The sequence below is a fragment of the Tasmannia lanceolata genome, unplaced genomic scaffold (genome assembly GCF_043159265.1).
Source record: "Tasmannia lanceolata isolate RefF3 unplaced genomic scaffold, GAP_Taslan_0.1 ptg000013l, whole genome shotgun sequence".
NCBI classification, from domain to species: domain Eukaryota; kingdom Viridiplantae; phylum Streptophyta; class Magnoliopsida; order Canellales; family Winteraceae; genus Tasmannia; species Tasmannia lanceolata.
The window spans coordinates 2016682-2033528 of NW_027518690.1; the positions used below are offsets into that span (position 1 = coordinate 2016682).

Consider the following 16847-nt stretch of genomic DNA (forward strand, 5'->3'; position numbering starts at 1 on the left):
TGCTATTATCAAACTATAGTAGTGTGAATATCAGCCTAGTATAAAATAATTTCATATATAATATGAAAATCGTGTGTATCGTGCCCACGACCCAACACTATTTAAAATATTGAACATTAACATTCGGGTATCTATGTAGCTCCATTATTAATTGCTTTCAAATCTAGTACATATATTGCTACAAACATGGGGGAGTGATAAATCGACCCCCCCAAAATGATAAATCGACTCTCCATGTATCTGTCTCTCTCTTCGGAGGAGAGAGATAGACACATAGGGAGTCAGGAGAGAGATAGACATATGGGGAGTCGATTTATCATTTTGCGGGGTCGATTTATCACTGCCCCAAACATGGGTGTCATGGGTCCGACCAATGGCAAAAACTATTACAAAAATTTGTAGTCTTTTAGAGCATTGAGAGGTGCCCATGACACCATGTTTTCTTGTTATATAATGTATTATATAATATAGATATAGATGGGTACTGACATAGATATGGAGATACATATAAGAAGATGACATCCACACCCCTTTGTTTTAATAATGGCACTTTTCTTTTCATTTTAAATTTTAAATTAGCTATATTAAAAGTTGGGAAAATAATTCGAAGATGCGAAAAGATTAGGAGAGGGGCATTCCTTCGTTTAAGATTCTCTGAGAACCGATTGTGAGTGCTAAACCGATTATTGGACTCAAATTTAATCATACTAATGAGTCCAATAATCGATTTGGCACTCACAATCGGTTGACTTAATCATGAACAGAGCTTAAAAGTTGAAAAGTTATAATAATCTTGGGAGTGTCAATGTTCAGATTGGATTTACCTGTGTCTTGGACAAGATCCATTCGAATTCTTTATTGGCCAGGTCTGTTTTAAGGGTGAAACGGAAGGCTCAGTTTGATTAATTGGAATCAACCTGAACCCGGCTCAATTTTATGGTAAAAGCTCAAACCGAATTCCCAAATATTGACCGGAGTTGCACCATTAATCAATTTTGGAGTAATTTTAAGATATTACTTTGTTGAGTTTGGGTCATGAACTTCATGAAAATTTCCTAAAGGATTCATTAGCTAGTTTGGGACAAAGGCTTCGTTGAGTTGAGTATTGAAGCGTCCCAGGTCTTACTTATGTTGTACACAATGAGAATGTGTGTGTGAGAGAGAGAGAGAGAGTCCATTAACGTTTTGAATCTTTTGGACCAATACCATTAGGTCCATTGACACCGCCAGACAAAGTATTTAATGGAAAATTATACGAGTGTGGCCGTACAAACCCATATTTTTCAAAAAGTAGAGTACAAACCTAATCATAGGATGATTCAAACCATCCATTTGTGGGGCCACAACGTAAATAGTTTGTACCCCAAAAATCATTTCCATAGGATGATCCTAACCCTCCGATATACAGAGGGACTACACATTATGAAAACTTTTATAGATCAGATGGTTAGGATCATCCTATGGAAACAATTTTTGGGCCACAATCTATTTACGTTGTGTCCCACCAAATGTAGGTTTGGATCATCCTATAGTGTGGGTCATACCCTACCTTTTGAAAATAGGGTCACACATAACTCAGGAGTCTGCATGCTAGATTTTAATGTCTCTAACTGAGGAGTGCCATTATCAGAATAGTGGATTGCATATATGGATAGTATAAATTTCTAAATTACCTAAATACCCCAAAAGCTCTCTCCTTAAGTCCCCATCTATTTATTTTATCATTCCCTCTCTGATTTCATTACCTGCTTTGCCACGCCAAGTCCTTCTCCGCCATTTCCTGCGCTTCCTCAAAGCTTGAAATTTCTAGGGTTTCTCCAAATCCAACCCCAAAAAAATAAAATCGGTTCGATTTCTATTTCCTTAATCTCTCCACATTCTCTTTTACATATCTTTTCCTTCTAATTTTCTATTGGTAATTAACGCGGTTTGTTTGGGTGGGAATGAGTTATTGATTTTGTATTGGATTTAGAAGGTTTTGTGAAGGATCAGATTCTTGGATATCTTGATGTTTTATAGACAATTTAGGGTTATTGATTTTGTATGGGATTGAGCGCTTTTGTGAATGATCAGATTCGTGGTTTTCTTGATGTTTTATGGACAATGTGGGGTTATTGATTTGTTATGGGATTGAGAGAGTTTTGTGAAGGATCAGATTCTTGGATATCTTGATTTCTTGATGTTTTATGGACAATGTTGGGTTCTATCCTACTTTTCTGATTGAGATGGTGAGCAGTTTTAATCGGAGTTCTTCTGCCTATTTCACACGTAGAAGTGTTAGTTTCAATAGCCCTAGCCCTAGGGTTTTGGCACACCGTAATAATTGGGTTTCACTATCTTTCAAGGTGGCTATTGTGATTTGGGTGTTCATAACTATATTTCTTGCTGTTGGTTGGGGTTATATGTCAGTCTTCCCCAATTTTGGTAAAGCCTTTAGTCATCGATATGGGATTCCTGAATTCATTGGGTCGAATGGGTCATGCGATTTTTCTAATGGTAGATGGGTCAAAGATGACACTTATCCTCTATATAATAGCTCGGAGTGTCCTTTCGCTGAACGGGGATTCAATTGTTTGGCGAATGGGAGGACCAATAATGATTATCTAAAATGGAGGTGGAAGCCTCAGCATTGTGATATCCCGAGATTCGATGTGCATAACATTTTGGAAAGGCTTCGTGGGAAACGGGTTGTTTTTGTGGGTGATTCGATGAGTAGAACGCAATGGGAGTCTTTAATATGCTGGCTTATGACTGGGGTGGAAGATAAGAGCACGGTGTATGAAATCAATGGGAATAAAATAACAAAGCAAATTAGATTCTTGGGTACACAGTTCAGTTCTTATAATTTTACTATCGAGTTTTTTCGGTCGGTTTTCATTGTACAACAGGGCAGGCCACCTAGACATGGACCGAAGAGGGTTTTATCTACACTGAAGCTGGATGTGTTGGATGATATTAATAAGAAGTGGATTGATTCTGATATTCTAATTTTCAATTCCGGGCAATGGTGGAATAAGGGGAAGCTTTTCGACACGTAAGTACCTCATTCTTATGGATCAATTTTTTCTTAATAGTTCAGACATGGGTAGTTACATATGGGTTAGCTTGTAATTTTGTAATTGTAAAACCGGTTAGTATGCATTCATGAATTATACAATGCTCAACCTGTGTGAATTGGCATTTGCTCTTGAGCCAGCAACAGTACAGGTGGGAACCATTGGGTAGTATTGACCATTCATATGGCGTATTGGGCCCCACAATATCTCCGCCAATGTGCTATAAGTCTCCTTCACTCGACAATCCTAGCCATCTGACCAGTGGGTCTTCTCCCATTGAATGTTGACTGTTTGCAATTTTTTTTCTCCTTTTCATTATGGAAAGACAAGAAAATTTCAGGGTAGCAAACATTATCTAGACTTTCTCTTAGATTCGAACCCATAGCTGATGATGGAACTAGAATAGATATTTTTTGTTTCTTACTCACACGGGCCCATATCCTTTGCTTTTCTATCAATTTCTAATTCTGATCTTCCTCCCCAATCTGATATTATGCTACCGGTACAGACAGAAATTCCCTTATGGTCCAATTCTGAACGGTAATGTATTTTTCTCAGCCTTCCATTTTGTGGAACCAATTCGATGGTTAGAATTGATGATGTAGGCTACTAGGTCATGGCCTATTAAAGTGGGCCCATTTGATGAATGGTCTGGCTCATCAAGTGATAGGCCTACCTGTGCTGTTTGTTGCTTATATCTTACGCAGCTGACTGGTGTCATGCTCGGGCTATGCAATTGTCTGCTTCCTCTAATTTCTGGTTCAGTTATTGTATGCTTCTGATTTTTATGTCTAGATCCAGTATTATAGCATTAAACTAAGACCTTGATTCATTTTTTGTTACCTTTGACATTTTTTTAATTTGTTCTACATGGTTCATGCTTCATATATCTAGGCACATCATATGGTAGCTTGAAAATGCACCTATCTTTTTTTGGGAAATGACAAATGCAGCCCTTTTCATCCCATGGGACACCCAACTGCAGTGTACGTGGCAATCAAATCTCTTGAATCCTTCTGACGTGAAGTACATCGGCCTCTCTGCAGACATTGATACACTGCTGCTGGGTGTCCCAATTGATGAAAAGGGGCACATTTATCATTTCCCTTTTTTAAAATTTTTTTCCCTTGCCCGAGGTCTTTATTCATCCATTATCTTTTTTTCTTTGGTTGTTTTTTTTTATCTTGAAATATCCTACTGTTTTTATTTTATTTATTTTTTATTGTTGACATGTGGCTGCACACCTCAGGCTTCATTTTACGATCTTCAGTTTTCAGTGAATCTTTTTTCCTTCACCGTGTCAATCCTTTAAATTGTCGTAAATTAAAATTGCATTGACACTGAAAAGGGAAAAAAATACTAAGGAGATATAAGAGGTAGATGGAATTAGAAGCAGGTGGTCAAACCTGTGTTGCATCGGAGGTGATTTTAACTAACACGACAAGATTCATTGAGGAAAGGGTTGGGATCGTATCTCACTATGCCATTACCTATCATTCTCTACTTCATCACCTCATCCACTGTACCTTGCAGCTCTAGAATGACCAAAACTTTCACATCTTTATTGATTTCCAATTCCACATCAATCTTCTGTGGCCTAGCTGCCTTGCCACTTGTCGGTTCCGCCTTGCAATCTCACGGCTCATGGCCACACCCATCCCGATGACAGTCCTCACTCGTTCTCTGCAGTCTGTGGATGCCCTCACCTTTTCATGAGACCGACCTTTTCTTTCGTTCTTTCTCCCTCCAACAGAACACATGCTTTCTCTGATTTTTTCTTTTTATTTCTTGTTCTTTTTCATTTCCTTTCCTTATCCCTCCAACAGAACGCCACATCATTTCTGGGGGTTCTCCGACCCAAGGAATGCAGCCGAATGCGGACTAATGAAATTTTTTTTTTTTTTTTTGCAGAAATCCCAAAGGTTGGTATGGTAATATTTGTTAGTATAATTGTTGGACCATTCTATTTTGTTAGTTTTGAAATTTTCTTGGTTAATGCGAAAGCTCTAGTGAAGTTTGAAAGCTTTGAGTTATATTGGAGGTCCCATTATGAAATATCAGTGTTTTTTTTCTGTTTTTTGAAAATGGTAGCCAATGTTATTAAAAGAAGAGGAAGTGAAATATCAGTTTTATGGTGGTAGCCAATATCAGTTTTATAGTGGTAGCCAATATCTTGTATGAATAATAAAAACCATTTGGAGCGGGTTTAGAAGCTAAAACAAACATGAGTTGTGAGAATTTGTGACTGCAATTTTGATTGTCATTTTGGTATTTTCCCCATCCGAAGTAACAAATATCTGAAACATTTGTAGTGTTTCGTTTGAATTGATTAGTTAGTGAACATTGGTTTTTGAAGATCCATTTACTTTTGAGTTTCAGTAGACCCCATGGTCTAAGTTGCTTTCAATGTTATCCAGTTCATACACCTTTATGTAAAGTAGGCATCTCATACATGCATCCTATGTACAATTATAGAATTTGTACGGCTTGAGGAACAGTTAACATGTTTATCCTTTGCAAAATAGGATCATCACTTTCGCGCATGCATTGTTACTTTTTGACTGAATTAGTATGTGTGACTCTGAACTTAGTATCCATTTAGGATATTAACATTTTTGACAAGAGGAATGATAGAATGGAGGCTGCCCTTGCAAAAACCACTTTAAAGGGCGCTCCCATTAGTCAGTTTCAGCAATCGTCAAAGACGTTTCTGTTTTTTCCTGCGCCATCTACTTTTTTCGGCGTCATCTTAAATGCACTTTGATGAAACTGACCAATGGGGGCGCCCTTGAAAGTGGTTTTTGCATGGGCGCCCTTCATTCTATCATTCCTCTTTTGACAAGCATGCATTTCTTTCAAACAAATATCCATTTCATCCACAAAATAATCCAAAATAAGTCCATTTCATCAATGGATAACTTTACAATAATATTTTGATGGACAATGACTCTTTCTAATACACGCATATAACAGCTTTTGACTATAAGAAGCTTTGTTCTTTGATTTTGTTAAGGCCTGTGTAGAAAATGCTTCTAAAATGTGTTTCACAGGGGCTGTTATTTCCAGGTCAATGGATCACTAAAGCTCGGAATGCCTATCACTAATGCATTCAGGATAGCATTAGAGACCTGGGCATCATGGGTTGAAACCACGGTCAACACAAGCAGGACACATGTCTTCTTCCGGACGTTTGAGCCTTCACATTGGAGGTATTGACTGGAAACCTTTAGCAGTACCTCATTTGTTTGGAAACTCTTATTGGGACCTGCTGCTCAAAGCATGTATATAATATAATATATGCATGCATATACTTACATGGATACGTACATGCATATACATACACACACATATGCTGCATGGGTTCGGTTACAAATGTTTGAATCCAACACAGGTACCTAGTGTCAAATTCGATAAACCTAAAAAAATAAGGACTTGTGGATTGTGAGATATATTTGTAATCAAGTTTATAAATGTAATACTTTTATGTGTATGTTGCATGGTTCGGTTATAAATGTTGGAATCCAACACAGGTACCGAGGGTCAAATTCGATAAACCTAAAAAACAAGGACTCGTGAATTGTGCAATGTATTGTAATCAAGTTTATAAATGTAATACTTTTACATATTAATATGGTTATTAAATTTTATATATTAGGAATTTTAAAAAGTTAAGTAGATGTGCTTTTTTATCTTAGCTTATGTAGTCAGAAAACTTGGGTTGTCATGCATATACACCCAAGTTATTTTAAATTTTAGAAATATGTCCTATTTTACACTATCCTATTCCTATGACCTTCTAAATAGTATTTTCTTACTTATTGTATAATGTCAAGCTATAGTCTACCTTTTTATTTAGGGCGATGATATTGTCACCCCCCCTAAATTACGCATTCGCTCCCCTTTTGGCTTGATTTGACGTCAAAAAGCATTAATAAGGGGGGCGAATGCGTACGCAGGGGGGGTGACAATATCATCGCCCTTTATTTATTGTTAACCTAATATCTCATCCTAATTAATTGGATTTCAAGTTCTGAAGGCTTTTCCTATAGATAGTCCAATTTGCATTTTGAGTACGCATAGAGGGGGAAAAGTCATCTGAGGAAACTCTCTGATTTATTCTCGAGACTTTTGTAACATTTTTTCTTTTTATCTACTTGTCCTAACCTAATCTTAATTTCTAAAGGAACTATATATATATATATATATATGTATGAGAAAATGTTTCTGCGCTTGAGCAGAGATGAGCTTATCTGCGCTCGAGCACAGAAACAGGGGGGGCATTGGGGGGGTGATACAAACCATTCATTTGGAAGGCCCCATCATGGAGGGTTTTTTTTTTTTTTTTTTGGGGTGGGGGGGGGGGGGGGGGGGGGTGTCTACCAAAAATCAGCTCCATTGGATCACCATAGGCTGTCCATTTGTGGGGCCGAAAATGGACAGATACTGTTTGTCTACAAATCTGTCAATTTATGGCCCCACAAATGGACACCCTAAGGTGATCCAATGGAGCTGATTTTTGGTGGACACCCTATCCACGAAAGGGCCCATCAAATGGATGCTTTGGATCCCATAAAAAATGTGGCCCCACCCTTTGTTTCTGTGCTCCAGCGCAGAAACCATTTCCTCTCTCTCTCTCTCTCTCTCTCTCTCTCTCTCTCTATATATATATATATATATATATATATATATATATGAGGAAAATGATTGTGAGCTTGAAACTCATATAGCTTATATGAGCTTGAGGGCCCAAACACATGTGGGCCCACATTGTTAGGATGATCCAAAGAATTCATTTGAAAGGCCCTTACATAGATAGGGTGTGTACAAAAAATCAGCTCCATAGGATCATCCTAACCCATCCAAAAGTGGAGGGCAAAATGGACAGACACCGTTTGCCACAAATCTGCCCATTTTTGCCCTCCGCTTTTGGAGGGGTTAGGATGATCCAATGGCACGGATTTTTGGTACACACCCTCTCTATGATGGGGCCTTGTAAATGAATGGTTTGGATCACCACAAAAAATGTGGGACCCATGTGTTTGGGCCCTCAAGCTCATATAAGCTATATGAGCTTCAAGCCCACAATCATTTTCCTCTCTCTCTCTCTCTCTCTCTATATATATATATATATATATATATATATATATATATATAAGGAAATGGTTTGTGTGCATGGCTGCACAAACCATTGGGGGGTGGGGGGTGGGGTGGGGGGGGGGGGGGTGGGGGCACATTTTTGGGGGGATCCAAAGCATTCATTTGGAAGGCCCTTTCATGGATAGGGTGTGTACCAAAAATCAGTCATTTAGGATCATCCTAACCCTGCCATTTGTGGAGGGAAAAAATTGGGCAGAAACAGTGTCTGTCAGTTTTCCCTCTAACTTTGATTGGATTAGGATGATCTTATAGGGCTGATTTTTGGTACACACCCTATCTATGGAAGGGCCTTCCAAATGAATGCTTTGGATCCCCCAAAAAATGTGGCCCCCACTATGGTTTGTGCAGCACAGATAGCTTATTTGTGCAGCTGCGTTTGTGCAGCCATGCACAGATAGCTTATCTGTGCAGCTGCACACAAGCCATTTCCTCTCTCTCTCTCTCTCTCTCTCTCTCTCTCTCTCTCTCTCTCTCTCTCTCTCTCTCTCTCTCTTTGAGACAGTCTCTCTCTCTCTATATATATATATATATATGAGAAAAGTGTAGCTACACATACATGTAGCTAACTTAGCTACATCGACAGCTTAAAATACAGTGGGCCCCACATTGTTTGGGTGATACAAACCATTCATTTGATGGGCCCTCACATAGATAGGGTGTGCCAAAAATATCAGCTCCATAGGATCATCCCAACCCTATGATTTGTGGAGGCAAAAATGGACGTGTAAAAACCTTCACAAATCTGTCCATTTTTGCCTACACAGTTTGAAGGGTTGGGATGATCCTATGGAGCTGATTTTTTGGGCACACCCTATCAATGTGAATGGTTTGGATCACCCAAACAATGGGGGCCCACTATATTTTAAGCCACCGGTGTAGCTAAGTTAGCTACACGTATGTGTAGGTACACTTCTCTCTCTCTCTCTCTCTCTCTCTCTCTCTCTATATATATATATATATATATATATATATATATATATGAGGATAGAGTTGCTGCGCTCGAGCACAGAAACAGGGTGGGGCCACATTTTGGGTGGGATCCAAAGCATTCATTTGATGGGCCCATTCATGGGTAGGGTGTCCACCAAAAATCAGCCCATTGGACCACCTTAGGGTGTCCATTTGTGGGGCAAAAAATGGACAGATTTGTGGACAAACAGTATCTGTCCATTTTTGGCCCCACATGGACACCCATTGGTGATCCAATGGAGCTGATTTTGGTAGGCCCCTCATCCATGATGGGGCCTTTCAAATGAATGGTTAGGATCACCTCCCAATGGCCCCACCCCATGTTTCTGTGCTCGAGCGCAGCAACCCCTCTCTCTCTCTCTCTCTCTCTCTCTCTATATATATATATATATATATATATATATATATATATATAGAGAGAGAGAGAGAGAGAGAGAGAGAGAGAGAGAGAGAGAGAACGGTTTCTTCTACACACAAGTGTAGATAAGTTATCTACACACTTGCTTAAAATACAGTGGAAGGCATATTGTTTGGGTGATTCACACCATTCATTTGATTGGCCCTCACATAGATATGGTGTCCACAAAAAATCAGCTCCATAGGATCATCCCAACCCTACGATTTGTGGAGGTAAAATGGACGTATATAAACCTTCACAAATCTGTCTTTTTTTGCCTCCATGGTTCGAAGGGTTAGGATGATCCTATGAAGCTGATTTTTTGGGCACGCCCTATCTATGTGAGGGCCCATCAAATGAATGCTTTGGATCACCCAAACAATGTGGGCTCCCACTGCATTTTAAGCTAGTGTGTAGATAACTTCTACACTTGTGTGTAGAAACCGTTTTCTAATATATATATGAGGAAAGTGTTCCTAAGCTATAGCTTAGATAAGCTTATCTAAGCTATAGCTCAAAAACACATGTGGCTCCACATTTTTTGGGGATCCAAAGCATTCATTTGGAAGGCCCTTCCATGGATAGGGTGTGTACGAAAAATCAGCCCTATAGGATCATCCTAACCCTGCCATCTGTTAGGAAAAAAAAGGGCAGAAACATGGACACACAGTGTCTGTCCATTTTCCACTCCACCTTTGATTGGGTTAGGATGATCCTATAGGGCTGATTTTTGGTACACACCCTATCCATGGAAGGGCCTTCCAAATGAATGCTTTGGATCCCCCAAAAAATATGGGGCCACATGTGTTTTTGAGTTATGGTTTAGATAAGCTTAGATAAGCTGTAGCTTAGGAACACTTTCCTCATATATGTATATAACTAGAAAATTAGGGTCTACGAAATGAAGAAAAAGCTACATGTTTGATAAATGAAATATCCTTCTTACCCCCATCCAACCCCCTTCATCCATAGGGCTCAGGACAATAATATGAAGTAACCACCTGAATCAGAGGTGCCATCCCCTTCTTCGTGATGCAAAGGTGACCAGCTTTAGCTATAGGAACTCCTTCTCTTTCGTTTGGTTGTATCCTTGTTCTCTCTTATACTCTCTCCAAGATGTAAATGAACAAGTGTCACGCACCAGCAAGCTATTCATTGGTGGTCAAATCTCGGGGAAAATATACCAATCTATTCTCCTCTATCGCGGGCAATCATTACGAACATGCACTAACCTCTTCTACCTAATCAATCGTCCACTTCTTCGGGCGACAGGGAGGTCCATCCGTCGTATCTACTGGTCTGGTTGGAGCATAATCATACTTTGAGGTTTCATACCCGGGCAGGACATAGGAAGGAACTCCTTCTCCTTCGTTTGGGTGTATCCTTGTTCTTTCTTATTCTCTCTCCCGAATGTAAATGAACAAGGTGTAGGCACTGGCTGAGGGTAGGTAGTCATTGATGGGCCAAGTCGCAGGCAAAATATACCAATCTAGTCTCCTCTGTCCCGGGCAATCATTACGAATATGCACTAACCTCTTCTACCTAATCGATCGACCACTTCTTCGGGCGACAGGGGAGGTCCATCATCATATCTATTGATCTGGTCAGAGCATAATCATACTTTGAGGTTTCTTACCCGGACGGGCCATGTGAACTCTTTTGTTCGGGTGTATCCCTGTTCTCTCTTATTCTCTCTCCCGGATGTAAATGAACAAGGTTCAGGCACTGGCCGAGTGTAGGTAGTCATTGATGGGCCAAACTCAGGGAAAATATACCAATTTATTTTCCTCTATCCCAGGCAATCACTACGAGCATTCACTAACCTCTTCTACCTACTTGATTGACCATTTCTTTGGGCGACGAGGAGGTCCATCCGTCATATCTAACAGTATGGTTGGAGCGTAATCATACTTTGAGGTTTGATACCCGGACGAGAATGGGAGGGTCAGAGTTAAGTATACGCTAGACTCGAAGAGGTAACCAATTCTTGAGTGACTTGACTAAGGAATGGGTAATAGAGACGGTCGTGCATGCACTTGCAACACAAAATACAGTGGACCCCACATTATTTGGGTGATCCAAACCTTTCATTTATTGGGCCCTGACGTAGATAGGGTGTGCCCAGTAAATCTTCTCCGTATGATAATCATAACCCTCCGATTCGTTGAGGTTTAAAATGGAGGGCGCAGTATAGAAACCTTGACGGATCTTGGGGTTAAGATGATCCTTATGGAGAAGATTTTCTACGCACACCCTATCTATGTGAGGGCCCAACAAATGAATGGTTTAGATCACCCAAACAATGTGGGCCCCATGGTACTTTGGGGCTGGGCGTGCATGCACAGGCGCACAGCCATCGACCATATAAATTCTCATAAATCACTTGTCTAATGACTTTGCCTGCATTGGATTTGAGCATTGTACATGCTCTTTTCTTGTTTCCAATTAAGAAGCTTACTATTAGTATGGGTAAAACTCAAAACCAATGGTAAATATAAATTTGTGTTGGTAGAATTCAGAAATAAATATGTCATTAAAAAAATAAAAAAATCAGAAATAAATAGACAAAAGAAATCTATAATTGTTGGACTCAAATCCATTGAGTATCCTAATCCGATATAGGTGGTTTGCCCATTTAGAAGAAAATCCATGTAACATTGGGCTTGATGGATCAACGGCCTAGGATCATCCGATCTAGGTGTTCTCAACTGCATTTGGCTGCACTTTGGTTGCTGTTCAGATCAACTGATCTATCCGATCACGTAAATGAGGCAGAATGGGGCCCAATAAGTGTCTATTATGAAGGAGTGTATAAATTACTTTCTTTTTAGCTTTTTCCTTTTATATTATATTTGTGAGTATTGGAGTGACTGGTCCTCCCAGCCATATCCAGATATCAAAATATTGATTTCCAGCTGATTTCAAGTTTTGGAATGTTAGTTCACAATTTTTTGTTCATTCTTTCATCAGTATAATTTTCTCCACATCTTCGACATAAGAAAACTGACAATTTTATTGTGTTGATTCTGGATTAGCAATCCGGGGGTTTGTACAGTGACTCAACAACCCCTGTCAGAAACCAAAGGACATGAACACAATGAGTTTTCAGACATCATATCAGAAGTGGTATCCAAGATGAAAGTTCCCGTGACTGTTCTTCATGTAACTTTAATGTCGGCCTTTCGGAGTGATGCACATGTAGGCACCTCAAGTGACAGTCCATTTGTGCCTGATTGTAGCCATTGGTGTCTTCCTGGAGTACCTGATGCTTGGAACGAGCTTGTATTTTCATATCTCCTGGGAAATCGAGGAAATTTCTTCTAGAGCGAGTAATGTAAGCCTATGATCTTGAAACCAATTCGTTTTAGTTCAGTTATCTTTCTGGCCATCTATTTTCTTTCCATTTTTACATTGTTCAACCCCAACCCCTAGGTCATTGACCTAAAATACTCGAAATCTAGCCATGAGAATAGTCAGTGACTTGAGCTAATTGCTTACGATTTTCATTTCAATGTCCAAAGTTATAAGTAAAACTTACCCTTTATTTGACTTATTTTCATTGCATACAGGATGTGGAAATTCTGAGATCATCCGGGATCAGGACTATATTTTTTTCCTCTTTGGCAGGCAGCTGCTGAATTGAGTGCAGTTCTCTGAGATAAAGTGGGTGAGGCGAAATTGTTCCCACTTTTTTTATTTTTTAAACATTCTTTTTGTATGTATCTGGAAGAGAGGCTGACTTCAGCCAATGACTGTTGCAATTTGTTCTGGTAATCTTCATTTTTTCCCTCTTCAGGTGTAGGAAATGAAATCTGTTATTGTGTTTGTCATTTCATTCCATTCATGTGTACAGAATGCATTTTCTCTTGAGATGTGACTACCAGATAATGTGAATTGTTAATTTTGGGGAGATCTTCACTTTTTGTCAAAATATGTTCTATTATGAGGAATTGAATCTTTGTAGTAGACAATCATTGATTGAGTAGTCAGCACAGGTGAGAGGGATCTCAATTTTTTTAAAGGTAACTTCATTAATTGCTGTAACTAGACTACATCAACGGGGACAAGGCGTCGCACTAGTAAAAAAACACTTACACAGAGAAAACCCAAAAAAAAAAACCTCTAATCATTACCCATTTATACAAACCACCTCAACTAACTGTCACAGTACGAAAACATGCTGGGTGGCGATACGAATCGATTCCCGTTGACGAAGCTGGGGCAGAGACGGTTCCTCAGGAGTCCTCGGTGGGTGTGGACTCTATGGAAATTGAGATACTAAACAAAATCAATGATTGCTTAAAGGATGGAGAGGACGGGGTCTCATCCGAGTCAGCGAGCAATGCGGACAATGTTCATGCCCTGCTGAACATGGGTCGTGATTTCGGAATCCAGTTTGAAGAGAATGTTTCCAAGACTTAGGAGATGGCAGAGGAGATTGATAATAGGGAGGGAAAGAATAAAGCATCAGCCATGAAAGGGGGCGGGGATCGAGGGAACTAAGGCGCCTTCAATAAGGGCTTTGGGGTGAGGGTGCTGGAATTTCTTGACGTTACAAATGAAGGTTATTTTCTGGGACATAAGGAGGGGCTGGGTTCAGATAGAAAGAAACTGGCCGTCAAAGATCTCTGCCTTGTTAGAAAACCGGACATTATAGCAATTATTGAATCCAAAATTGAGGGGGTCACTGAACGGCTGATTGATGATATCTGGGGAAGATCAAACCGAAGGTGGGAGGCGATGGATGCCAGGGGATCGTCTGGAGGAATAATCATAATATGGAAGGACAATATTTTCGATAGATTGGATTATGTTATCAATGAACATTCCATTTCGATCAGGTTCAGGTGCAGGGCAAGGGGGTGTCAATGGCTGATGACGACGGTTTATGGTCCATCTAGGGCAAGAGAAAGGAGGCTCCTATGGCCGGAACTTAAGAGTATCCGGGATCAGTGGCAGGGGGCATGGCTCATTGGCGGGGATTTTAATACGGTCCGATTCCCTTTGGAGAAAAACAGGGGAGGCTCGATTAGAACCAGCATGCAGCGTCTCTCAAACTTTATTCAAGAAAGCGAGCTGGTCGACCTTCCTCTCGAAGGTGCAAAGTTCACATGGACTAACAACCAGGAGTCGCAGGTATTAAGCAGATTGGACAGGATTTTGATATCTAAGGAATGGGATGAGGAGTTCCCACGAATCTGTCAGCGAGCTCTTCCAAGGCCAATATCAGATCACAATCCTGTGATGATTTTATTGACGGAGTTTAACGGCGGACCGAAACCTTTTCGTTTTGACATGGGCTTATGTGATGTGGAGGCCGTCAATTCCAAAATCCCGGAATGGTGGAACGCTGCAGCACAGGAGGGTGGTTGGAAAGGTATTGGTGTATGTCAAAGATTAAAAGTTCTCAAGACAAAGATTAAAGAGTGGGCGAAACATGCTAGGGAGGAAAGAGATTTCAGGAAGGGAGAGGTGTTGTCTAAACTGGGCCACCCGGAATATAAGGAGTCTGAAGCAATTTTGGATGAGGAGGACAGACAGGCTCGTGTGGAGTTGATGGCTGAGTATGACGAGATCATTCGCAGGGAGGAGATTAGTTGGAGGCAGAAATCCAGAGTCTCCTGGGTTAACGAAGGGGATAAGAACACCAAGTTTTTTCACCGGATGGCCTCCTTGCGGAGGAGGGTTAATGCAATTAATTGTGTATCAGTGAATGGAAGCCTACTTGAGGAGAAGGAGGCCATTCGAAGCTAAATAGTGAACTACTACCAAAATCTGTACTCCTCACGGGTTAGTTGGCGCCCTAAGCTCGCGGGTCTTAATTTTCAAAGGATATCTGGGGATTGGGGAAGATGGCTGGAAAGACCTTTTTCCGCTGAGGAGATTGAGTCGGCGTTGAAATCCATGAGGAAAGACAAAGCGCCAGGCCCTGTTGCACACTTTGATTCTTTGGAAAATACTACCAATTTGTGTTTCTAATTTTATACTAGGGTCATTTTGTACAAAAAACTGAAGTGTAGAGAATTTATTTGAGCTCACTTTATTCTCAGGAGGACAAACTCCTGCTCTTGGGTTGGAATGAGCCATGGAAGATCAATATCATGTCAGGTGAGACACATCATTTGCCCAATAAATGTACAGAGATTGGCCATTATCTGAATATTTTCAACTTTGTAAGCATCCACTACTTATATATTTTGATACTGGAGCTGATAATGTGCTTCTGCTTTGCATTTTTCAAGTAATTTGTTGTAGCCATTGAACCCATTGTTCAAAGCTAGTCTTTTAGGCTCTGTTCACTTGCGTTCCCGGGAAAGCAAATCCTTGGAAAACAGCCTCTTTTTTCCTTGACAAGACCTTGACAAGATAGAATTTTGGTGTTCACTTGCTTTCTCGGGAAAATAGAATTACACATATGTAATTTCTACAATAAGTCAAAAAATGACATGGAAAAGCCCATTCCCTCCCCCCGTTAGGCTCTGTTCACTTGCGTTCTCGGGAAAGCAAATCCCTGGAAAACAACCTCTTTTTTCCTTGACAAGACAGAATTCTGGTGTTCACTTGCTTTCCTGAGAAAGTAACAAGCCTAGGTGGAAAATGTCAAATAATGACATGGAAATTGCCAAAAATGATGTGGAAATGTCTCTTTTCTCACAAGTGTGGGAAACCAAATCCCACTATTTTGGTCCGATTTGCTTTCCTGGGAAAACTAGTGAAAAAAGGTGGGCAAGCAGTTTCTCGGGAAACCTTTTCCTTCATAGTTCCTGCGCACGTGAACAGGCGCGGGAAACCTTTTCCTACACAGTTTCCCTGGAATTATTTTCCTAATGCCACGTCAGATTTCTGGGAAATCTTTTCTTTTCCTTTCCTGGGAAAACAAGTGAACAAAGCCTGTAATAGGGTTGGCCCCTTGCTCTATTTCAACAAGAGGGATTTTATTTTATCGTTGGATGGACTTCCTATCCTCCCTTCATTTCAACCTTTGTTCTTGACTAAATAACACTGCGGAGTCCGACTAGCAGGACAATCATTCTTAATATTGGGCCCTAACGACAAATATGGGTCCCACATGTGACCTGTACCTGTAATTGGGTGGGCCTGTTGCTCTATTGGACCAGCGTGAAGTGACCCATATGGTCGGTCCCAACAACTACACAGAAAGTCACTTTTATGTTCAATGGTGAAAGGCTCTTTGTGAGTTGCTCAAAGTTCTTCTCTTGTGCTTCACTGTAAGGCAAGAAAAATAAAATCCCAAATGTGGAGTTGCA

The 16847-nt window shown here is 40.3% G+C and overlaps 2 protein-coding genes across 2 annotated transcripts; both read left to right on the forward strand.

Moving 5' to 3' along the window:
• Positions 1–1741: 1741 nt before the first annotated feature.
• Positions 1742–13489, forward strand: TBL7 (TRICHOME BIREFRINGENCE-LIKE 7). The gene is made up of 4 exons (XM_077393690.1): positions 1742–3034; positions 6107–6265; positions 12615–12913; positions 13149–13489. The coding sequence occupies exons 1-3, from the start codon at positions 2187–2189 to the stop codon at positions 12901–12903; spliced, it is 1296 nt and encodes a 431-aa protein (XP_077249805.1). The 5' UTR covers positions 1742–2186; the 3' UTR covers positions 12904–12913; positions 13149–13489.
• Positions 13490–14319: 830 nt separating this feature from the next.
• Positions 14320–15333, forward strand: LOC143890568 (uncharacterized). The gene has a single exon (XM_077395289.1). The coding sequence runs from the start codon at positions 14320–14322 to the stop codon at positions 15331–15333; it is 1014 nt and encodes a 337-aa protein (XP_077251404.1).
• The last annotated feature ends 1514 nt before the right edge of the window (positions 15334–16847 follow it).